The sequence below is a fragment of the Pteronotus mesoamericanus genome, unplaced genomic scaffold (genome assembly GCF_021234165.1).
Source record: "Pteronotus mesoamericanus isolate MK-2021 breed Mesoamerican mustached bat unplaced genomic scaffold, CSHL_Meso_final contig_181, whole genome shotgun sequence".
Lineage (NCBI taxonomy): Eukaryota > Metazoa > Chordata > Mammalia > Chiroptera > Mormoopidae > Pteronotus > Pteronotus mesoamericanus.
The window spans coordinates 11,185,282-11,210,868 of NW_026555077.1; the positions used below are offsets into that span (position 1 = coordinate 11,185,282).

At 41.3% G+C, this 25,587-nt stretch overlaps 1 protein-coding gene across 1 annotated transcript in view; it reads right to left on the reverse strand.

Moving 5' to 3' along the window:
* The window catches only part of MCOLN3 (mucolipin TRP cation channel 3), a 35,615-nt gene that overhangs the window by 438 nt on the left and 9,590 nt on the right, over positions 1-25,587 (reverse strand). Inside the window, exons 4-12 of the mRNA XM_054566833.1 lie at positions 22,452-22,605; positions 21,189-21,273; positions 21,014-21,110; positions 12,915-13,014; positions 6,298-6,410; positions 6,061-6,210; positions 2,941-3,042; positions 2,708-2,830; positions 1,685-1,891 (exon numbers count right to left, since the gene is read on the reverse strand). Coding sequence (XP_054422808.1) covers positions 1,685-1,891; positions 2,708-2,830; positions 2,941-3,042; positions 6,061-6,210; positions 6,298-6,410; positions 12,915-13,014; positions 21,014-21,110; positions 21,189-21,273; positions 22,452-22,605 — 1,131 coding nt within the window. The remainder of the gene's footprint in view (positions 1-1,684; positions 1,892-2,707; positions 2,831-2,940; positions 3,043-6,060; positions 6,211-6,297; positions 6,411-12,914; positions 13,015-21,013; positions 21,111-21,188; positions 21,274-22,451; positions 22,606-25,587) is intronic.

The window sequence follows — 25,587 nt, forward strand, 5'->3', positions numbered from 1 at the left end:
CAAAATAAGCATGTGGAAATCTCATTTGGTCTGAGCCCTGCTACCAAGAAGAATCCAGCCCATCCTGTTCCATGTCTGAGAACCTCAGTCACCACTCCACCTGCAGCCCATGACTTCAGGCCAATGTGTTAGCAGGCACCTTGGATGACACCTGGCTCAGGCCACAAGAAGCCCAGCTGGTGCAGATTAGCAATGGTGCCATTGGAGGCTGAGGCGTGGGGATACCTAGTCTTCCGGGAAGACCTCAGCACAGCCCTGAATGCTCCTATGCTAGTCCAGGTGTCCGGACCAAGATCTGAATCTTGCAAGGGATCTTTCCAGTTCACACATGCTTTTGGAGTCCTTCTTCTGGAAAGACAGGCTTGGTTAAGGGCTTCGTATTTATATCAGTTTGGGGTTAAAGACCTGAAGAATGTGTCCTGGCCAGAAAAGATCAGAAATAACTTCGCTTTCCCATTTGGAAGTGCTCTGAGCCCATGAGAAGAGGTTAACATCTAAACTATGACTCTCAGACTCGTGTCATGGAGAGTCGTCAAGACATAAAACTCTTAGAGATGTTGGATGTCCCCTTTAAATAACATATAGTTCTGTGCATGCAGACTGGCAGGTAGTAAACTTTTAGAGCATCCCAGGGTGGGCTCTGGACAGGTACAACTACATTCTTTCCCCGTCACCTTGGTGACTCTAAGCACAAATCTGCCAAGCAAGTATTGAGGACAATCAGTTCCTGAAATCTGGTTCAGTAAGAACGACGCCATGGCCCTGGCTTCAGGAGCAAGACACTTCATGATCCATCTGCCCCTGATGGCACTCCCTGGACCATTCACACAGAATTGCACCCAGAAAGAAAAGTCCCCAAGTGGAGGTGTCTATGCCAATAGTGGACCTAACAGTAGAAAGTTATTCGAAATTTAAATATCTACGGCTCTTTATTCTACCTTTCCATATTTCAAAAGGCTGAAACTGATTTTTAAAATATCTCTTGTGAATGATAATATTAATAATAGCAGCTTTTCAAATCAAGCCTCCGACTTGGGAGAGGACCATGCATATAGCCTAGCAAAGAGCAATGGGTTCAGTTACAACACACTCTAAATGAAGCGGTCAGTTTTTCTTTATGAAAACTGGATTCTAAAAGTTCCTCACCTGCAATTTTGGCTTTTTGAAATGCCGTCTTCCCTGGCTGATGTGGCTCAGTGGATTGAGCGCCAGCCTACGAACCAAAGGGTCGCCAATTCGGGGCTCAGGGCTCAGGCCTGGGTCGCAGGCCAGGTCCCCCGTGTGGGACGCATGAGAGGCAACCACACATTAATGTTTCTGTCCCTCTCTTTCTCCGTCCCTTCCCCTTGGTCATAAACTAAATAAATAAAATCTTAAAAAAAAAAAGAGAGAAAAGAAATGCCATCCGTTTTACTCACCCAATACCTACTGATTCTTATAACTCTAATAAAAGGTTAGAAAGCTTGCACAAAAAAACACAATTAAGTGAAGATAAAACTGCCAACATTCTAGACATTCTATTTCTCATTCCTTTCTGTTTCTCAGTATCTAAAATTGAAGTCATTCTTCTCCACCCTGAAGAAATTAACATTCCATCAATTCCCTCCCCCCATAGGTACTATATTTTATTGTCACTCTGCAAGGTCTAGGAAAATGCCGCCACTATGGCCACTGATAAACCTACCTTAATTGTTTCATATGTATCAGTGATCAGTGCAATGAAAAGACTTAAAATCATATATATAAAGAGGCTGATGAACGTGTAGAGGTAAGCTCTGCTAAAAAGCCAGACCAAGTAACTTTTTTGCTGCATTCTTGCAAATGTGGCAAACATATCATCTCCATTTATCAGAGAAAAAAGGCACTCAGAGACCATGTTCAGAGAACGGAACTGAAAAAAGAAAAGAGAAAAGTTCACTTGATTCCACGTTCCTTCCCATGGGAGACTTTATTCATGACTTCATATTAAATGTAATGGGACCAGATATCTCAGGTTACCCTTTCAAACTCATAGCCTGGGTAACTACATGCATTTGCTAGGTAATGAGCACAACATGTCCGAGCCCACTATTTTCTGGGGACGTGCAGCTGCTTCCTGATGCTCCTGTTAATAAGAACAGGTGGAACTGAAAGCAGAAGGGGCCGGTCTATGCCTTCAGTGCTATTGTGAGTCAAGCCTTATCCTGCCCATTACCTTCTTGGAAAGATACCTTTGAAATGCCTCTTCAGAGAAACCCAGGTCCCAACCATGCGCAATCACGCTTCTCATTTTAAAGTTCACGCCATTTGAGATAATGGCATAATAGTCAAGACTGTAATTCTGGTAACAAATATTCAAATATTTATGCAAGTTTCTCCCTATACTACTTTTTAAATAAAATTGCATTTCAGGACACTTTACCTAAATAGTCTACTATAATATATATTAATGAATAAAATTGACTAAACTTTTACTCCTCTGGTGGGAAAAAGGACCTAATTATTTGATACATTCCATAAAAGAAATTGAGGAAGTTGAGTGACTCAATTATTCTCTCAAGTTGGTCACACCCTACCAGTTTATAAATACGGCAATGGATATTACTACTGTCAACATTTTTAAAGCTCAGTCACAAAATAAAAAGAGTTCATTTGAAAGAAGAAAACATGCCGCTGGCATTGTTCTCAGAGCTTAATGGTACCAAGAAAAAAAATTGCGTGTCAGTACCTTTTCATGGTATGGCCCCAGCACAATCCATCCACAGAAGCAATAGCCAAAATAAATCATAGCTGCACAACAGCAGAACCTCATGACGTTGGGCAGCGCTGCCTGAAGGGTCAGGATAAGGAGCTGGGAAAGTAAGAGATGACCTTAGAACCCTTTTCTCCTTCTGCCAAAGCAGTACAATAACTTTGAAAGGGAGAAAGACCAACAGCACAGAGAGCCATGAAATGCCTTACATTGTACTTCTGAAAGAAGCTGAGGTATCGGATGACGCCAATCCACACAAGCAAAGTAGAGGTCCCGAGAAGTATGCTGCAGACATCATAACTTGTTAGACTCTAAAACAGGGCGGGAACAAGTGATCAGGAATCCATCTGAGCACGAACTATTTATTGGGTAGCTATGAGTCGGGCACTGCTCTAGGGGCTGAGGACAAAACAATGAAAAGACAAAATTTCCTACCCTCATGAAGCTTGCATTTTAATGGGGGGAGAGAGATGACAGCAATACATTAATAAACACTTGCTGTATTAGCTGATGGTAAGTGTGGAGGAGAAAGTTCAGGAGAAGGGATAAGGAATGGAGGAAGTTGCATTTTAAGTAGAGTGATTAGGGAAGGTCTTACTGAAAAGGTGGCACTTGAGCAAAGACCTGAAGAAATGAGGGAGCAAACCAAACAAAGTCAAGTGCAAGAGGCTTCCAGGCAGGAACCAGCAAGTGCAAAAGCCCCAAGACAGGAGGGCACCTGGTGAGAGAGTGAGTCTGGCTGGAATGAGCAATGAAGTCATAGAGGTAAGAGGGCAGGTAGTTAGGGCCTTGTGGGTAATTTAACAACTTTATTTTTACTCTGAATAGGGTAGGGAGATTTGAGAACTCTGAACAGGAGTGATATGATCAAATATTGGCTGCTATGGTGGACAGCAGGTTGTTAGAGGGGTGAGAAAGCTATGCAATAATGTAAGTGAGAGCTGACGATGACTTGGTGGAGATGATGAAGTGATTTTTGAAGGTAGATCAATAGGATTCCCTCTTGGATTAGATGCGGAGGAGAGGGGATTAATGAGAGAGAGGAGTCAAGGGTGAATTTATGGTTTTGTCTTGAGCAACCGAAGAAGAGTTGGTATTAACTGAAGTTAGAAAGGAGAAGCAGGTTTGGACTGTGGAGGTGGGGACCTTAGGGATTCTGTTTTAGGTGTGTTAATTTGAGAGGCCAGGTAGACATCCAAGTGAAGATGGGGAATAGACAGTTGGATATCTGAGACGAGCTGTGGGAAGAAGTCCAAGCTGCAGACACGTTTGTGGAAATCATTCGCAGACAGACGCTATTAAAAACATGGAACAGAATGAGATCACCAACACCGTGGCAGAAAATAAAAGATGTCAAGCACTATGGCTTGAAGCACGCTCACTTAAATAGGTTGGAAAGATGAGAGGGAAGTGGCAAAGGAAAGTCAGAAGACCCACCCATGGTCTTAGGAGGAAAACCAGGTAAGGGATAGCCCAGCAAAAAAACGTGCATCAGCAAAGAGGGAGTGTTTGAAGCGATAAAAATGGCCAATAGGTCAAAATAAGGATAAATAAGTGATTATTAGACTTCGCAACATGGGAGGTCCTTGGAAAGAACACCTTCTGTGGAGTGGAAGGGCCGCCCCACTGGGATAGAAAGAAGAGAGAATGGGAGAGCAGAATCGGCAGGAAGATAAAACTACTCTTTTGAGGTCTTTTGCTATGTAAAGGAGGATAGAAAATGCGGAAGTAACGGAAAAGAGAAATAGATTGATATCTTGTCTTTTTAGAAAGGAGAAGAAAACAGGCTGATGGGAATGACGGGGTAGAGAGTGGGAAATCGATGATGCCCGAGGAACGAAGGAGGCGGAGCAGGAACTGCGCCCTTGAATAAGCAAGGGGAGACAGCATGTGGTAGGCATAATTCATCCACAGTAACAGAAAAAAAGGGGAATGTATGTGTACTGACACTGGTAGGTAGACCGATGAAGTGGGAGTCTGTGGAATTTCTGTTTTTTTCCTACTGTTCTTGTGAAACAGGGAATGAGGTCATCGCCTGAGAGTGGGAATGAGACAGGGGTGTTAGAAGTTTCGGAAGAGAAGAAAACATATGAAATTAAAAGCTGAGGATAGTAAACGTTCTAGAAAAATGTGGAAAGAGCTCATTGAGGTCAATGTTAGTAGAGGATGGTAAAGATAAAGATTTGCTGCAAATCTACCCCTACTCCTGCCCCCTGAAGTTAAATATCTATTCTGATGATTTACACAACAGCTATGCCATGGTGGCAGTTGCTCCGAGTTGACCTAAACCTATTTTCTCCTTCTGAGGCACATGCACTTGCAGTTAGATGTGACTAAACCCTCTCCAGGGGAACATGAACAGAAATGAAGGCTACTTCACTACGGCCAAGGCTGTAAGACTGTGGGGAGAACTACCTCCAGACCACACCGTGTTTTCCCTCCACGGGCTGCGCCCTGTGTGTGAGACAACTCAGTCTGAATCACGCAGTCTGAATGAGCCCGGAATGGCTGGCTGGCGGAAAAACAAGATGGGTGAAATTTGGGTCCCGGAGCTGAGTGACTAACCGACCTGAAAAATCCACCCTGACTATACATGAAGGAGAAATAAGCTGCTCTCTTATCTGAGCCATTGGGGGTTTCTGACCAGGATTCTGAATCAAAATAGGTCTGTGTGCATTTTTAATTGCAGCCACAGGTAAAAAATAATAAATTAGAACAGGGTTAGTTTGAACAATGTTAGTTTTTTTTTAATAATGGTTTTTGCTTTGGAGGGACGGTGGATTTCTTCTAGTCTGGATTAGTCCTAACTCATAATGGAAAACCTTGTAGCCCATTAATGAGAAAAACAGGAGTATGGAAACATTCTCAGCTTGAATGGACAAAGGAAACAACAACAGCACTCACGTAATTTGGCCTCACACTGCACTGCACCCCCCAGCCCTAATCTCTTTTTGTTGACGATTCTGTCATTTCTTATAAGAGCAACAAAAAACACCTCCTACCTTCTTACCTTGCTGTGTTTATGAATTTTGGTATGTGTGACATTTCACAGGCCCCACTCAGAGTTCAGATGTAGTAGGTCTAACTTGGGCATTTTTACCAGTACCCCAATGGTTCTGATGCAGATTTTTGTGGATCACACTTCGAAAAACTCTGCCTAAAAGACTTCCTGACTAGATTTAAGAAAACTGCTGCTGTCAGTTCCAAGTTCACTCAGTACACTATCTGAAAGAAATCATTTACTCTACAAATTCTCGCCTTCTGGAAAAATAAATTACAATTAATGCCAATCTGATACTACCAATGGCATAAACAGGAAAAAAGTTTACCTTGGCTTGGATTTCCATTTTCAAAATTGATCCAATGATCGTCAATAAGTCACTGATAATGATCATAATGTACCATCCATTGACAAATTCCATTCGATCAGAAACAGAAACCTCCTTCTTATAATGGAGGAGGAAAAAATTGACAAATTCCTTTGGGGGAAAAGAGGGAGGGGAGCACAGTGAATTTCTTTGTCAATCAAAATATCTGCAACATTCCTAGAAGGCAACAACCCCTACCTGTTGAAGCTGGATTCCTTTAACCACAGATCGAAAGCACAGGATTAACGAAGCGGAGCATATCAGAATGACAAAGGCATCAAAGATCATCATGTAATGAGTGTTCCTCTGAACTGGAAGGAAAAGGATTACCTCTTTATGAAATGGGACAGTCATATGGTGACACCTACTTTTTTTTCTTTTCATTTTTAACCTCATTTATTTTAATTGCTTCATTTCATACCACAGTTTAAATGCACAATATGTTAAAGGACACTCAGTTTGTAATCTGATTGTAGTCTGTTTTTTTCCTACTAGAAACAATTCTCCAAGGTCTCGGTGCACAGGTGCAAGTAATTCTTTAGGTGAATGAATGCCTAAAGGTTGGCATTCATTGTTGGGTTAAGGTATATGTATATTTCTAAAACAAGATTCTAAGAAATTGTTCTCCAAAATGATGTCTCTTAACCTACCTACACAGATCTCCACATCATCTCCACCACTGGATATTAGTAATCTTTAATTTTTGCCAATCAAAAGAGCAAATCTATTATTCCCAATGGTTTGAAACAGCATCTTTATCATGTATCTTACCCTTTTGAAGTGTTTTAGTATTTCAATGACTGAGACAAACATCTCATATTACTCTTTCTGGAATTTTTACTGGCTATTCTTGCTTTTTTTATTTTTCCACGTATTATTTAATATTAGATTGTCAAATTCCAATAAAAATCTTCCTGGTAATTTTCGGGAGGGGACCATGTCAAATTTATATGTTTCTTAAGGTAGAATTGACATTCTCATGATGTTGAACCTATTGTCCAAAAACACGGTGTGCCTTCCCAATGATCCACGTCTTCTTTTAGTGTTCTTTCGAAGAATTTTCAAATTTTGTATGGCTCCCCCACTCCTCTTTAGAGTAATTTAAATAATTCAAGTATTCGTTACACAAACATGGCACAGAGAAAAGCCCTAATAAATGGTCTTCCTATAGGTACTTAGAAAGTTCAAAGCCCTTCTTTTAAAGATCGCCGCTGCCGGGTGGCCGCACCGGGCCCGGCGCCCCCGCTCAGCCTCACCGCGGCTCCGACGCCGCACCGGCCGGCCCGGCCCCGGAGGCCTTTCTCAGATCGCAGCCTCCTCCCACCCTCGGCCCGCCCGCCCCCCTTCCCCCTCGCAGCGGCCGCAGGACCCGGGATGCGCCGTGTGCGGACGAACCCACGTAGGCGACAGTGCGGTTGGTGCATGGACTCGGGAGCAGCGTCAGCGGGGCAGCGTGGCGGCGGCGAGGGTCTAGGGAAGGAGAGTGGGAGGGAGGCGCTGGAGATGTCTGTCCGTCCGAGAACTTCGGCAGAAGCAGGGACTGGGACGCCGCCAGGAGAGGGGAGGGCGGGCCGAGGAGGGGGCGAAGGAGTACACCGCTGGTGAGAGCTTAATAAAGGGCCTAGGCTGGGCCGGGAGGCGGCGCTACCCGGGCGGACGGGAAGGTGGGGTGCGATCCCACCCCCCACCCCAGCAGCCCGGGGTGGCGTCGGAGGGCGGGAAGAAGCCCAGGGTGAGAAGGGCAGGGCGGCGGCGAGTTTGGAAGGAGAGCCCTTGTGAGCGGTGTTGTAAAGAGGTGGGCACAGGAGAGGGTGGGGGTGCAGACGTCCGGGGGGAGCTTTTGAAAGGGTTAAGTTGGAGGGGGGAGGGTCCACAGCAGAATTTGGGTGGAAAAGAGAGAGCCGAGGTTTGCTGAACGTGAGAGACTAGAAGGAGAGTTGGGGAGGAAGGGCAATGGGGAGGGAGACGGGACGCTGGGGCCGCACGCCCACAGGGGTTTGGGAGCGCCTTCCTGCCGTGGGAAGGAAGACAGAGCAGAGGGAAGCAGCGTCACTGCAAACCATTCCATTTGCCAGGCCTTCGACTTTTTAACAGGGAGGGAAGGGCATGGGGGCAGGTCAGGTGGGTTTGGAGAGTTGGAGTTGGCTGAGGGTTCAAATGGGTTTGCTCGCCAATGCGGCTTAGCTTCCTCTCTCTCTCTTTCCTGGTTAAGGAAAACAAAATGGGAAAACTAGCATCCGGGGAGTGTTGCAAAAGAGTGAATGACTTTTCTAGTTTTCAGCGGTGTGAGAATAGGGAGAGGATAGGGTGCTGTGCTGGACCCTTCATCCTGAAGAAGAGGCTCGGACGGCTGAGAAACGGGCCAGCACACCCAGGATGGCATCTTGGCAGCAGGCTTATCAAATGAGCGCCTTGCTCTCCAGACCCTTCTTCTGCTGTTTAGGTGCCAGGAGGGAGTGGTCAGTATCTATGTATCAGAAATGTCCCTGGTGAAATAAATGTCCCTGCCCGAGTGGACGCCACCCCAGTAGGTATCTTGTTCTCACTGGGTGCTTGGCAAGGGGAAGGGCTGAGGTAGAGTTTGGGGGACAGTTCTGGTCCCGTAAGTGAAGTGATTGATGGAAAGGGTCTTCTTTGGCTGCAGCCACTTTGACCAGTTCTCCCTAAAGATGAAAGTTAATGCTAATGTAACAAAATTAGGTGGGTCCCCTACAGACCTGAGAAATCAGGTGAGAAGGTGTCAGAGGATAATTGCTTTTCCCTCCCGTTGTTAAATTTGCGACCTTTCTTGCCATGAGTTACTGAGTCTGGAAATTCTCGGAGTTGGTGTTGTTTTGGGACTTGCCATTGCTGAATAATTCGGACCACAGTGCTTTGCTGTCTCCTTCCTTATTTTCTAATGGTGAGTAATGTGGAGGCAATAACACTTCATTTCCTAGGGTTTATAGCTTCCAATTGTATTTTAACTGTTGTAGGAGAAGTCATGGAATACGTGACTCCATTTCAGCTTGAATTTTCCCAAATTTAATGGATTTAAGCAGGGCCTCTAGGAGGGGACCCAAAGGCTGGCCCCCGAACTGCGAGGTGCGGTCTGCAAAGTCCCTCTGGCAGGGGGTGCCCAAGCCACCTCTCTGACCCACACAGCACTTGTGCATTGGTATCAAGGTAGTGGCATCTCACGGACACCCAGGACAGCTCTGTCCTGTCAAAAAGCCACCAGAGATGGTGCCTGCAGCTTTGTGCAGTGCCTTTTGGCTGAGGTGATTTCAGTGGCTTCAGAAGCTCCTGGGAGGCGTCTCCATGTCCCACATGGCCCCTATGCATTGGTATCAGGGTGGTGGCATCTTGTGGACACCAAGGACAGTGTCCACGGCTTCTTGTGGTGCTATTTGGCTGAGGCAGTTTAAGTGGCTTCAGCAGCCCCCAGGAGGCATCTCCTGGGACTGGGAGCAACAGGTGAGGCAGAGGGAGCATCATTCTACAGAGGACTAGCAGAGGAGCAGCTTGGTCTTTGGTTTCTAAAGAAGACAGTCTTCTCAGGCCTAAGAACCAAAGATGTGATAAGCACATATTGATCCAGAGCCCATGTGACTGAACCTTGGCTCTCTCAGTTTTGGTGAGCTGGCCATGTGACGTTGAAGGCTGGGACACTAATTTCTGGAAAGTGCAGAAGCTGAGAGATCACAGACATCTCCCCCCCCAAAAACAAACAAACAAACAAACAAACAAAAACTGGCTACAAAGCTACAGATGATCCTCACGGACAACTATGGACCCCTGGGACCAGAGGCTCCAGGCATCTATCAAGGGCCAATGGAGGGACACTTCCCTTGACAGTCTCAGGAATTCCTCACTGACTCCTAGATAGAATAGGGCAAGAGTTTCATGGTTCTCAATAGGCAGGGTCTACTGTCCCATCCAAGATTAAAGTAGCTACAGAAGATGGACCGTCACTTCTCAGCAACCCAAAAACGAATTTTGAGAACCACAACTCTCAGGGGGAAGTCGTTGCTGGAGATAGCATAGGAAGAACTCTGAGACTGCGCTCCTGATGCTGGTCAGCAGCTAGTCCTGGTTGCCAGGCAACACCTTTCAGTATTTACATAGCAGCTAGGAATGAGCGGCCAGAAGAGAAATAAAGGCAGAGCCCACACCATTGCAATCTAACAAAGAACTTAATGCTGGAGGCTAAAAGCAAAGGAAGACATGTCTCACCCATTGACACAGTGGTCCTGAGCCTGGTTCGATCAGGTGCCAGGCATTCCGAACAACAAGCAAAACTATGATAGTGCAGAGAGGGAGTCCTTGAAAGTTTGTGTGTATCACCTCCACTAGCTGGGAAAAAGAAAACCTTGAGGCTGTGTATTCATCCCAAGACCTAGAAGGGGAGGGGTCCACAGTGCTCAAAGAAAAAGCCCATAAGACAACTTTGGTTAATTGCCTCCTGTTACATGCACAAAATAAACAAAATAGAACCTGGAGCAAGATAAGGATTCAGGCTAACAGCCCCCCACACATACCTATGTCCCCTTGGGAAAGCTGGCTCCATCTTTACCCATCATTCAGTATGTAACTTGTTCAGCCCCATCCCATCAACTCTGTAAGTCCTCAGAACAAAGGACTTGCTCTCTTGGCTCTCTTGGGTCTTCCGCCACACGGTGTGGGGAAAGGGACCCTGGCCAGCCATCCTCAGGCCAGGGGAACCCTGGCCACCTTGCTCTTACCACCCTGCTTTTGCCACCCTTGCTTTTCCTCTCCCATTAGAACTTAGCACTAATAAACTTTGCCTGCACGCTTAAAAAAAATCACCACAATTGTCAATCAAAGATCTTTAATTAACAGCTTGTGGTGGTTTCTTCTTAACACAGCAACCCTGCATATCCTATTAAAATACAAATATCTAGGTATAAAATGTTTATTAATAACCCACCATGTGCCAGGTGAGTTATTAGTAAGATACAATGATGAACAAGATAGACAGCGTCCTTATTTTTACAGATTAAGAAACTAAGGCTCAGAAGGGAACTCATACATTATAGTCATCTTCTATCCAAGTCAAAAGGTAGACTGAATGCCAGAATTTTGGAGGAGAACTGGAGAAAATTGACTGCAAAGACTTAATCTCAAGTTCTAGCCTCTTGTAAGTAACTCAGTGGTATACTGTGCTAGACTTAAGAGTCAGAGACCCTTGGATACTAGTGAGCAGAAGAAACATCCCAGATCCCTAAGATGCAGTTTCCCATGCTCCGTGTCATTCAGCCAGTATGTCTGCGGTGGAGCCTAGAAATATGCAGGTGGTCCTTACTCATATCAGACTTGGATAACAAATATTTTAAGGTTTCCTACTGATCAATGCACCAAGATCAGAAGTAGTCAAATGAGATAGAGTAAATTCATTCATTCATTCTAATATTCTCTTCACTAATAATAGGTAACTTCAGTATATGAGGCTCTTGAATCATAACTTTTATTTCAATCACAAGTGGTTTATTTGAAACACAACCCTGTTTTGTCATCGGTAAACATTGTAATACTTCTCCACAAACTTGAGAATAGGGAAAATGAGAGTATATGAAAGTGCCTGAAACATAAGCTTTCCACAAATGCTTGTTTCCTGGTTTTCAATTTTTTCTAAAGTAGATTTAGATCTTTGTATAACAATTAGGTACCCCTTGGCCAATACTATGGGATGCTTCATTATAAAACTAATCTTCAGTACTTTATCAGTAAAGAGCAATCTATCTTGTTAAACCAAGACAAGCTCTGTAGCAGAGCACATGATGGCTGAGAACTCTGCCCACCTCTCTTCACCTGGCTCCATTCATGGTGATCAGGACTCTGCACTTGGAAGCCTCCAGGATTTCTTTATGGGTGGCTCTGTCTCATCAGTCAGGTCTCCCCTAAAATCTATTGTCTCCTCAGTAAAGTCTTTCTTCACTATACAAGATAAATGACCTCTTCCCATTCCCCCACCCCAATCTTGTGCATGGAGAGCTCATAAAAACAGTTTCTGATTCAGCAGGTAGGGCCAGAGAATGTGCATTTCTTACAAGTTCCCAAGGGAGGCCAAGAAACACTAATGTAGAGTGACAGACACTGGAGACAGACCGCAAAGGTTTGAAACCTGACTCTGCCACTTATCGGCTGTGTAACCTGGGACAAGTCTATAACTTCCCTATGCTTCGGTTTTCTTTCCTGAGAAGTGGGAATAATCATGCCTATTTCATAGGGGTTACAATGAGGATCAAATGAGTTAATTCATATAGGGTGCTTAGAACTCTGTGTAGCATATCAATACGTGTTAGCTATTATGCTTTATTTTTTTCATATCCTCCTATCTGAGAGTATTTTCTTCATTAACTTGTTTACTTCCCTGCTTGTTTCACTGCAGTCAAATAGAGTTCCACAAAGTCAGGGGTCTTGTCTATCTGTAAAAATAGGAATACTACCTATCTCAAGGATATTTTAAAATATTACAGTGAGAAAAGTATAGGTGGAAGTACTTATGCAATAAGCATTTTAAAAGATTGGTTTGAGTGTGATTTTTTCTTTTTCTTTTTTTGCGCTGGGGGCATTGTAGGTATTTTTTTTAGTAAGGAGTGAGCCAATGAGGACACATGGAAAAGGCAAGAAAAGTCACTTTAGATACTAATAACTTATGTATTGCCTGGAACATCAGCTATCTACAACAAATGGATCTACTTGCAGAGACTTAGGGACCTGGAAATGGTACAACCTTTCATTTGATGCTCCACATATCCTTAAGACCAGTAATTTAATGACCATTTTGATAACTAGTAAAATGTATCACTTACCTGATCCAGATACGTGCCAGTCTTTACATTCTTTGATGGAAATGTCATTATCTAAACTTATTTTAATTCTTCCACTATGGGCTTTATTGTCAAATGTTATCTGCAAAGAAAAGGAAAAGGGTAAAAAACATACCTATAGTTTTTGAGGCCAAGATACCTCCATGCATTAATTAGAAAGCAATTCTTTCGATGTAAGAAGAGACCCAGAGTCTCATCCCTGACCTATTGCCAGCTCTGTTCGACCTTGGGAGGTTCACTTTTATTTCTCTGTGAGATGAAGGGTTTGAACTGTATCTTCTATGGAGACGTTTCAGTCATAAAATTCTATATTCCTAGGACAGTATTCCAGCCCTAGACAACTTTTAAAATAAGAGAACTTCCCCCTTCTTCCCATTCTAAGTACCTCCCGATGCCCTCTTGATATGAGCAAGAGCTGGTACAACGCTTCCAGTTGTAAAATAAATAAGCCACGGAGATGTAGTGTACAGCAGAGGGAATAGAGTTAATATTGTAATAACTTTGCATGGTGACAGGTGGTTACTAGACTTAGCGTGGTAATCACATGGTAGGGTATATAAATGTTGAATCACTATGTTGTACATCTGAAACTGATATAATATTGTATGCTAACTACACTTTAATTTAAAAAAAAAACTTTTTAAAGAGCTCATACAGCTGTTTTTCTCTGCCACCCAGCAGTCCCTCAGCTAAGGGTAGGTTTTTAGTGCTGGTGAAATTCTTACTAACATAGAGGTTCATTATTTCTCTTGAAACATTTGAGGTGGAACTCTTTTGATTTTCCTTCTGGACCTGGATTCCTTAGTCACTCTAGAACCATATGTATTACCAAGGATGTGGTTCCACGGAACCAACAGCCATGTCTTGCTTCAAGGATAACTATTCAGGACACCAGGCACAGAGCGGGACAGAACCATGCCAGGGCACCTGCCATAGCCCTTCCACTGTTTCCCCTTTCAGCTCCCTTCACTTTTCCCATGTTGGAAGAAGAAAGGCAAGACAAGAAAATCAGTCTCTTTTTAAAGTGCCTTCTCTCTAGTCCTTTAAAAAGTCTGTCATTTAAATGAGTTTTATTGCACCTTCTGCATGTGGGGTAATCAGATATCACTTCAGAAATAAGATATCAAACAAATTTAATGAACCTGGTCACTTTGTCTTAGCACATTGGGTTGTAAGCTTCTTTCCTTGACAAGCAACCAAGGTCAGTGTCTGTCCACATCCATAGGTGCTGGAGGACCCATGCTATGACCTTCCACAAGGAAGACGCTCAGTATTATTTGTGTGTGTTAGAAATCCTTGCCAAGGGGCAACCATGTTTCCCAAAGAGACTCAGGGTCTTAGGAAATATCAGGTGCTCACTAAAAATCTGTTGAGTAAATACACTTCGGTTTAATGTTAATCACATCTCAGTGAATTCTTCAACGAAGAAGGAAAAATACTGGACGGAATTAACAGCAGATTAAATAGTACAGGGGGAAAGATTAGTGAATTTAAAGGCATAGCAATAGAAACTATCTAAATGAAATAGAGATAAAAAAGAATGAAAAATGAAACAAAAAAGAGAGCATTAGTGGCTGTGGGACAACTTCAAGCGCCCACATACACATGTATATTTGAAGAAAGCAGACTGAGTAACTGTCAAATATCATGAAAACTATAAACCCACCAAACCAAGATATTCAATGAACTCCAAACATGAGAAACATGAGGAAAACTACAACAATCAAATTGTTAAAATTAAAGACAAAGATAAAAATTTAAACGTATCCAGAGTGGGGGAAACACAGCCTATACACAAGAACAAAAATTAAAATGACAGTTGATTTCTCATCAAAAACAATGAGAGCTGGAAGAGCAACATCTTTAGAGTACAGGGTGAAAAAAACAACCTAGAATTCTATACCCTGAAACTACCTTTTAAAAATTAAGGTAAAATACATTTTCAGGCATACAAAGGCCGAGAGAATTCATCACCAGCAGTCCTGCACTATAAGAAATAAAGGAGGTCCTTCAGGCAGAAGGAAAATGATGCCAGATGAAAACCTGGACCTACACAAAGGAATGAAGCCACTGGAAATGGCAACTATATGTAAAAGTATAAGCACTTTTTTCTTATTATCTAAATTGTTTTAAAAGATCATTGACTGCTTAAAGCAAAAATAATAATAATTTTTTAACAAATCTGGAAAGTAACTTGTATAACAACAACATAAAGGCCAAGACTGAAGAAATGGAAATGTATTGTTGTTAAGTTCTTGTACTAGTTACGTAATGGTATATTATTATCTGAATGTAGACTGTAATAAGTTAAATATGTGCGCTATGCACCCCAAAGTAATATGACAGAGAGCTATAGCTAATAAAAGCTAACAAATGAGATTAAATGGAATTACAAAAATAATCCAAAAGGAGGCAGAGAAAGAGAGAAACCATATTAATAATCACATGCAATTCAATTGGTCTAAGCACCCTAATTAAAATAGATTGCAAGGTTGGATAAAAAACCAAGACTCAAATACATGCTGTCAAATAAGAAACCTACTTTAAATATATGCCACAAATAGGTTTAAAATGATGAAATAAAAAAGGATATACTATACTAACATTAATCAAAAGAAAGCTGAAGTGGCTATATTAACATCAAATAAAATTTTAGAGCAAAGAGCATTACTGGTGTTAAAGACTGCTATTTCATAATGATAAAAGAGTCAGTTCAATTGAATACAAGAACCCTAGATGTTTATACACCTAATAAAGAGCTTCAAAATACATGATTCAAGAACTTATCAAACTACTTTAAATGAATGCTAATGTACTACTTTTACATCATAAATCCAACTGGGCACACACAGAAAAGGTTTAATAAATAGCTGTTGAATAAATTGAATATATACTATATACCAGATACTTTGGTAGGTCCTTTATATATGTTATCTTCAGTCTTGACAACAAAATTGTCCAGTTTGTGAGCATCAATTTTCTTTAACAAATGAGAAAACTGAAGATCAAACCAATTAAGTAATTTGCCTAAAGTTACATAGCTACTAACTGGTGAGCTGGAATTAAAACCTAGGCTTATCTGATTGCAAAGTGCCTGCATTTCACCTCAGGTGCCCACTGCCCCAGTTCATGTTTAGCTATGACAATGAAGTTGCACTAATGGCTTTTATTATTAAAGTACCATAAGTTCTACCACAGTTCTATGAGATGCATTGTTAAATCTATAATGCACAGGTATAGCCTGGGATGATTCTACAATAATGGTAAAAATATAACATCTGCATGTGGCTAATAGGCCAGGTTGCTTTTACTAACCACATTGAGTCACTTAAAAGGATCTCCAAAGTCAATATTCAGAAATTGATGGCATTTTTATACACCAGAAATGAACTATCAGAAAGAGAAACTAAGAAAACAATCCCATTTACTATAGCAACAAAAAAATAAAGTAGTTAGGAATAAATTTAACCAAGGAGGTAAAAGACCTGTACTCGGAAAATTTGAGGACACCGAAGAAAAAAATTGAGGAAGATACAAATAAGTGGAAGTATATACTATGTTCATAGATTGGAAGAATTAACATCATTAATGTCCATACTACCCAAAGCAATCTATTGATCCAACACAATTCCTAGTTAAGGAATACCAATGGTATATTTCACAGATCTAGAAAAAATATTCCAAAAATGTATATGGAACAAAAAAAAGACTCCAAATAGCCTCAGGAATCCTGAGAAAGAACAAAGTTAAAGGGATCACAATACATGATATTAAATTATACTACAAGGCCACTGTAATCAAGATTGTCTGGTACTGGCATAAGAACAGACACACAGATCAATGGAATGGAAAAGCACAGAAATACACCTATGTCTCTATGGTCAATTAATATTTGATAAGCATACAATGGAGTAAAAACAGTCTCTTCAGTAAATAGTGTTGGGAGAAATGGACTGGTATATGCAAAAAAAAAAAAAAAAAAAAAGGAAACTAGACTACCAACTTACACCATACACCAAAATAAACTCAAAATGGATAAAGGACTTAAACATAAGTTATGATACTATGAAAGTCCTAGTGGAAAACATAGGCAGGAAAATATCAGACATCCCACATAACAGTATTTTTGCCAATATATCTCCTAGGGCAAGGGAATTAAAGGAAAAAAAAATCAACAAATGGGACTGTATCAAATTAAAAAGCTTCTGCACAGCTAAAGAAACCATCATCAAATGAAAAGAGATCCAACTGTATGGGAGAACATATTTGCCAACAATACATGGGATAAGGGTTTAATTTCCAAAATTTATAAAGAACTCATACAACTCAACACCAGGAAGACAAATAATTCAATTAAAAAATGGGCCCAGGACCTGGATAGACACAGTTCCAAGGAGGACATACAGATGGGCCACAGACATATGAAAAGATGCTCACCATCACTAGCCATCAGAGAGATGCAAATTAAAACCACAATGAGATAGTACCTCATACCTGCCAAAATGGCTATCATCAATGAATCAACAAACAACAAGTGCTGTTGAGGCTGTGGAGGAAAGGGAACGCTACTGCACTGTTGGTGGGAATGCAGACTGATGCAGCCACTGTGGAAAACAATATGGAACTTCCTCAGAAACCTAAAAATGGAACTGCCTTTTGACCCAGTGATTCCACTGCTAGGAATATATCCTAAGAATTACAAAACACCTATTCAAAAGAATTCATGCACCCACATGTTCATAGCAGCACAATTTACAAAAGCCAAGACTTAGAAACACCCTAAGTGCCCATCAGAGATGAGTGGATCAAAACACTGTGGTACATTTACGCAATGGAATACTACACAGCAGAAAGAAAAAAGGAATTCCTACCTTTTGCGACAACATGGATAGAAATGGAGATTATCATGCTAAATGAAATAAGCCAGCTGGTGAAAAACAAATATCATATGATCTCACTTACAGGAGGAATCTAACAAACTAAACTAATGAGCAAAATAGAACCAGAGGCATAGAATCATAGAACAGACTGAGAGCTGTATGAGGGGAGGGGAGAGGAGGGGACTGATTGAAAGAAGGTGAAGGGAGTAGTCAAAGAACACATATGAAGGACCCACGGACATGGACGACGGTAAAGGGACTGATTATAGAAGTGGGGGGGGGCAGGCTAAGTGGAAGGGGTCAAAGAGGGAAAAAGTGGGACCACTGTAATAGCAAAAACAATGAAATATTTAAAAAAGGATCTCCATGTCCCTACACAGCTGATCCTCCATGGAGGGTAGGAGGTGGTGTTAACTGGTCACAGCCAGTCCTTGCAGCGGACTGGTTAAATTCCTCCCATTGACTGGCCAACAGCAACCAAGGCTCAACTACAAGAGGAGGTTGTACTCAGCCCACATAAAGTGCCCACCTCAAGTACCCAGCTTGGGTGATAGGGGAGACTGTGCTACTGGATCCTACAGGACACCTACTACATTAAGCCACACTACCAAGACACTGAGTCAAAACAGTTCTACCTAATATATAGAAACAACACAGGGAGGCTGCCAAAACAAGGAGACAAAGAAACATGGCCCAAAATGAAAGAACAGATCAAAACTCCAGAAAAAGAGCTAAATGAAATGGAGATAAGCAATCTAACAGATCAGAGTTCAAAACACTTGTTATCAGGATGCTCAAGGAACTCAGTGAGGACCTCAGTAGCATAAAAAAGATCCAGTCAGAAACAAAGGATACGCTAATTGAAATAAAGAACAATTTACAGGGAAACAACAGTAGAGTGGATGAAGCCAAGAATCAAATCAATGATTTGGAACATAAAGAAACAAAAAACAATCTGAACAACAAGAAGAAAAAAGAATCCCCCCAAAATGAGAATAGCATAAGCAGCCTCTGCGACAACTGCAAAAGGTCCAACATTCACATCATAGGGGTACCAGGAGAAGAGAAAGAGCAAGAAATTGGAAATCTATTTGAAAAAATAGTGAAAGAAAACTTCCCTGATTTGGTAAAGGAAACAGACATGCACATCCCCAAAGCACAGAGAGTTCCAAACAAGATGGATGCAAAGAGGCCTACTCCAAGACACATCATAATTAAAATGCCAAAGGTTAAAGATAAAGAGAGAATCTTAAAAGCAGCAAGAAGAAAGCAGATAATTACCTACAAAGGAGTTCCCATAAGACTGTCAGCTGATTTCTCAAAAGAAACTTTCAGGCGAGAAGGGACTGGCAAGACATATTCAAAGTCATGAAAAGCAGGGACTTATAGCCAAGATTGCTCCACCCAGCAAAGCCATCATTTAGAATTGAAGGGCAGATAAAGCACTTTACAGACAAGAAAAAACAAAAGGAGTTCATCATCACCAACCACTATTATATGAAATGTTAAAGGGACCTACTTAAGAAAAAGAACATCAAAACTATGAACAATAAAATAGCAAAAATACATATCTGTCAACAATTGAATCTAAAAAAACAAACTAAGCAAAGAAGAACAGAGACAGAATCACGGATACAGAGAGCGTTTTGATGGTTGCCAGATGGGAGGAGGTGTGGGAGAGTGAGTGAAGAGGTGTAGGGATTAAGTAGTACTAATAGGTAGTTACAGAATAGCCATGGAGATGTAAATCAAGTATAAGAAATGGAGAAGCCAAAGAACTTACATGCATGACCCATGGACATGAACAATGGTGTGGGGATTGCCTGAGAGAGTGGAGAGTCCTGGGTGGAGGGGGGAAAAGGGAGGATAAAAATCAGGACAACTGTGATGACATAATCAATAAAATATAATTAAAAAATTAAAAAAGATCTCCATTTCATAAGTATTTCATTTATTCATTCAACAAATATTTAAGATACCTGCTCTATTCTTTGAGGGATGAAAAGATTAATAAAATGGTTCCTGTCATCAATGGGCTTTCAATCTAGCAGAGTTGATGATAGACACCTAGAAAATCCTAAAATATATGAGAAGGTGGTAAGAGCATAGAAAATATAAAAACAAATAAAAATCTGGGAGCTCAAAGCACAGAATGTGTTTCTAACTGAAGAATCACGTCAGAGTCCATGAAGGAGGGGTCAGTTGAGCTAAGCCTTGAAGGCTTATTAGAATTCTAAAAAGTACCATTTCCCAATCCAAGAGAAAGAGAGAGAGGGAGAGAAGACAAGACAGTGAATAACTCAATTTTTAAAATAATCAAGTAATATTGAAAATTCATAACCTGGTTAATATTAGGATCAAAATTTGTAGCTTAATTCAAAATAGCCTTACAGTATTAGTACTTATCAAATGCTATGAATAATCACTACATTATAGTACATTCTGGATGTTTTTTTAACCTGAATCTCTGAAAACTTGATTTCTTACAATTAGTTGAATACTGTGGACACAGCTTTTGATACAGACGACTGTGAAAGTAACAGAATTTCATATCATATGAAGGCAAGTCATATAAAAACACTTTCGTGCACATGACGATACAACACTGGGTTACTGACTGGTCCTTGTGAGGTGACAGACTCACAGGAGGGGCATCCTGTGCTCTCTAGAGAGCATTAATAGCTCCATTTACAACTGAGTCTGGAGAAAATAGAAGTGATAGGGTGCACTGGCAGGCAGTAACTCACCAGAGCACTCTGAGGCAGCACAAGGAAGGTACTGTGAGCAATGACCCAAAGGTTACAAACGTTCATTCATGGTGAGGAAACTCCGCAAGAACCTTTGACGATGACCGTAAGCACACAGCCACAGACTGCTAAATGCTGACCATACAGAACCTCTTGTATTTAAACACCTACCCTGTGCCAAACACATTTCTTGGTACTGAAGACACAGCAATAAACTAGGGAAAGTCCCTGCCCTCATAGACCTCAGGGTGAGGTGCAGAAGACAGACAAATAACAAGTAAAAATGTTTGTAACAAAACAGAGCTAGCTGTACCAATGCTTCCCTTATGCATATTCCAATGGAAACATCCTCTATATTTGATCATGACTTAATACAAGTAGATGAAAATATAACTAGGTGAATCATTTTTCTCCAGCCTGGAACCAAAACCAGCCCAGCCCAGCCCATACTCACAGTCAGAGTAAAGTCGTAACAGTCAGGGAGCTCGTGATGACGAATGGTCTGCAGGTTAATGGCCTTCAGTTTAAACTTCAGCTCCACAGTTAGGAGCCTAGAAAACAGAGGAGACCTTAGTGCAGTGAAAGCACACACGCACAAACCTGAGTTCGCTCCCATCTGCTTGCCTCACCTGTGGAAGTCCAGCGTTAAGTTCAGTTTATTTTCTTCTAGTGTTCCAACGTAAAAAGATTCATCTGGCTCCACGGAGAAACATTCTGCCATGGAAAGGAAGAAAACATAATAGAGCAGCCGAAATACATAAAACTGCATCTTGAAAAGAGAATACTGTATGTATTTAAAACCAGATATTCAGACTCTAGCATTTTTCTGAATTAAGATTTTAAAGGCTAGACATCTATTCTGCTTGGTTACGATGACACATTTGTTTTTAAGACCTATGTGGCTACATTTCTGTAGCAGAAGGGAGTGAAGAAAGATCTGAACTCTATTTCTTAGTCTTCCTTAGAACACTATCTTCCTCCCTGTCCTTTAATCCTAAACTTTGAGTTCTTCCTCACCTCCTTTTTTTCTGTACCTAAACATAGCTTTGAAGCACCTGCCATGTCAAAGGCAAAATTCTCTAAGTATAAAGAATCTACTTTTTTAATATTATGTGTTGACTATTTTTCCTCAATGAGTACTTTAAAAAAATTAAGATAGCATCTTAGGAGGTTTTCAGTAATCACTACTATAATTCTTTACTATCCTTCTCAAAAAAAAAAAAGTTCCAGTGGCTATTGTTGCAAGCATTTGAATACTTTTTTTCTTTATATTACATTTATTGAAGTAACATTGATTAATAAAATTAATACGTATTTTTTAACTGAATGAACTAATCTAATGTTTCAGGTACACATTCCAAATACACTTTGTTAGTAAGAATAAGATGTGCTTTTCTAAGTTCTGGTTCTTATTCCTACCCCAACTCACTCCCATAAATACTGAATAGTGAAATGCCATTGAAAGGAGGGAGTTTAGATCAAGAATTTGCAAGCATAAGTTTTTGTAAGGGTAATATCTGCCTATTTAACTAGCTTCTCCAGCATGAGAGGCAGTGGAATATAGTGGTTAAGAGCCCAGACAGCCTGGGTCAAATTTCAGCTCTGCCTCCTTCAAGCTCCACCTTGAGCAGATCACTTAAACCCTCTGAGCCATACTTTATTCTTCTATAAAACAGGAAGAATAATAAACCTTCCTTTGTTGGAACTTTTCAAGAATCGTAAGTTACAGTAAAAAGCTTAGAACAGTACCTGACTGACACACAATTTCTACATATTTTTTATAATGATCTATTCACACAGAACAAGTCAGTGTTTTCAGAGATGAAATTACTGATTTTAAAGGTAAATCAAGGAATTAAAAATGGAAGTTCTAGCTTATAGAAGAACATTACCAGTTTCAACTTTTGGATCAATGTCAAATGTATCGTTTCCAGGAAAGATGTTTCCTTGCTTGTAGAAGTGCTGACAGATCGCCATACCAGACTGCTCCATGCCTTTATTCTCATAAGCATGATTCCCAACTGAGATGTTGCGTAGCTGCAAGTACTTCGACAAAAAAAGAGAAAGAAACAGAAAGTGAGAAGGCCAAACAGAAAGCGAAGCCCTGGCTCCCTCCCGCGCTGCCTTGGCACTGGCAGGTTCCCACTTCCACTCTGGCTGGAGACCTTCATGCACATGTGCAGCGTGACAAGCTGCTGTACCCCAAGACAGAGGAGGAGCTAAGAGCATTTGAGAATTGGAGTTTTGAGTTCAAGTGTCAATTTTGTCACCTTAGGCAAATCACAAACTTTCTGAGTGGCTGGTCTCTTATTTGCAAAATTAAAGGTGTTAACTACATAATCTCCTTCCCTCCTTTAAAGAATTATGTTCTAGAAATGGTTTTTACATCTTAAACCTATATTGTGTAAGGTCAGAGTTTTGCTTTACTACTGCAATATAGTAAGGGGGTGCCATTGTTCCAAGCTAACCGGCAAAGCTTTTTATTACAAAATATGATTTTTAATATTTATCTTTGCAAGAATATAGTCTAGTTACTCTGATAGCAGTATTCCCCTGTCCTAGTGAATCCTTTAACTAAAACAAAATGTTACTCTTACAAATGGAATAATTTCCACTTAAACCTCTTAATGAATTCCCATAGATGGAAAATGTAAAACTAAGTGTTTCAGAACTTATTTTGAACAATGTCATTTGGCGCAATTGGGGTACAAAAATAAGGATATGGTATCTGTCTCTTGGAATTAATATTTAATGGAGTAGACACATAGATAAATAATTCTACTAAAAGACACATCTGAGCCGTGACCAGTGTGGCTCAGTTGGTTGGACATAGCCCCACAAACCAAAAGGTTCCCGGTTCGATTCCCAGTCAGGGCACATGCCCATGTTGCAGGTTCGGCCCCCAGTCGGGCCGCCTATGGATGGCAGCCAATCGATGTTTCTCTCTTACATTGATGTTTCTCTCCCTTCCTTTCTCCCTCCCTTCCCCTCTCTCTAAAATAAAAAAATAAAAAATAAAAAGATGCTATGGTCATTGAAGGAAATCATGTATACAAGGGGGGACCCCAAAAAACAGAACTTATACATAAAAATTGTATTCTTATTCTTACTATTTAAACTGCAGTCACCTTCAAAGTACTCTCCCTTTGATGCAATACACCTATCAAGACTTTTTTTTCCACTGCTCAAAACCATTTTTTAACTCATCAATTTTGATGCCTTCCAGTGCTTCTGTTGTTTTTTGTTTCACCTCTTCCACATCAGCAAAAGATTTCCCTTTGAGGACTTTTTTCATCAGGAAAACAAAAAACAAAAAGTTGCTCAGGGCGAGAGGGAGTGAATAGGGATGGCGGGGCACAGGAGTGATGCCACTGTTGGTCAAAAACTACTAAAAGTTCCACACAAGGTGGCAAGTGCACTCGTAAATCACCCATCATGAAATAGGCAAATGAAGACATTGAAAGAGTCTTCAAAAAAATTCACTGAGGCAGAACACAGCCTCTCACAATGCCAGCAGGCACACTGATACAGATGGGTTCCTAGAACACTCACCTAGTGGGGGAAGCCTGTACTACAAGGGACCCACCTTCCAGAAGATAATTCCAGGATTTTTGGGTCCCCACTCACAATATTGGCCCATGGAATTCATTCCAAGCTGGGCCTTGTCCAGGCAGCGTGTTACCAAATATGGTGCTTAGTTCTCAGTTCTTAGTGCTTCATGCTTAATTCTCATTCCTCATCCATCTTAACTTCTCCATAGTACTTGATGCAGTTGAGTACCTTCTCCTTCATGGGATACACTCTTTGCTTCACTTCTAGAACACAGGCTGGTCCTTCTCAGTCTCCTTAGCTGAACCTTCCTCTTGCCAGCCTCCATATCTCAGAGTGCCTTCAATTCAGTCTTCAACCTCTTTATCCATCTTCTCTCCATGGTGATTTCAGCCAGTCCCATATTTCATATACCATCTAATACTGATGACTTGCAAATTTATATGTTCAACCCTGGCCTCTCCACTCAGTTCCATATACGGGTGGTTAGCAATCTACCTGTGGTGCCTGGGATTAATCTTAAACATAAATGGACAAACAAGAAAAACTGACTCCTTCTACAATAATTGTCTTCTCAATAAACAACTCCGTAAGTCAATCAATTTTCAGGCCAAGACTTAGGAATGATCCTTTAGTCTTCTCTCATACTCCACTTCTGATCCATCAGAAATCATGCATTACTTTCCAGTCGTTTCCCAAATCTGATCACTTCTCATTACGGTCACCGCTATCGCCCGAGCCTACTCCACCATCATCTCCCACCTGGGTAACCTGGTTTTCCTGCTTCCAAACCGGACTCCCACCACATTCTATCTTCATAAAGAACTCATAGGGTTGTTACGAATGTTTCCCTACTACAAAGAGTAAGTGAATTAATACACATAAAACCCTTAGAAAAGTGATACCCAAAACACGAACCTGTTTGAGACTGTTCCGTTTCTTCTTTGAGGTAGCCACAGGCTGCCTCGCCACTGTTTTGTCTGCTCTCTGCTCACCCGATCACCTTATCAGAGAAGCCATCCCCCACCACTCTTTCACGCTGCCTATTTCTTTTATACTTCTGCAGTATACTTAAAACCAACTGAGGGGTGATATCTTTATTTACTGCCTATCTCTTCCTATTAGAATATGACTTCCTTGACTTTGTCTCCGTTGTTCACTAGTGTATTTGTGTACCAAAAGCAGTATCTGATACATATGGCATGCTGAAATTACCTTTTGCTAATGTGGATTCAAGTCTCTCCCCTACTGAAAGCCCTTCCATGGTTTCCTGTCTCTCACAGAGTAAACATCAAAGTTCCTTTCCTGGCAGGTAAAGCCTGATACACCCTGGCCAGTCACACCTGCCTCCTTTGCATCTTCCTTACACACATTCAATCTTTCCTGGCCTGCAGGGCCTTTACTGCTGCTACGCCTTCAGCCCGAAATAATTCTTCCCCCGACTTTAAGTCCTCAGGGAGGCCTTTTCTGACCACCTGG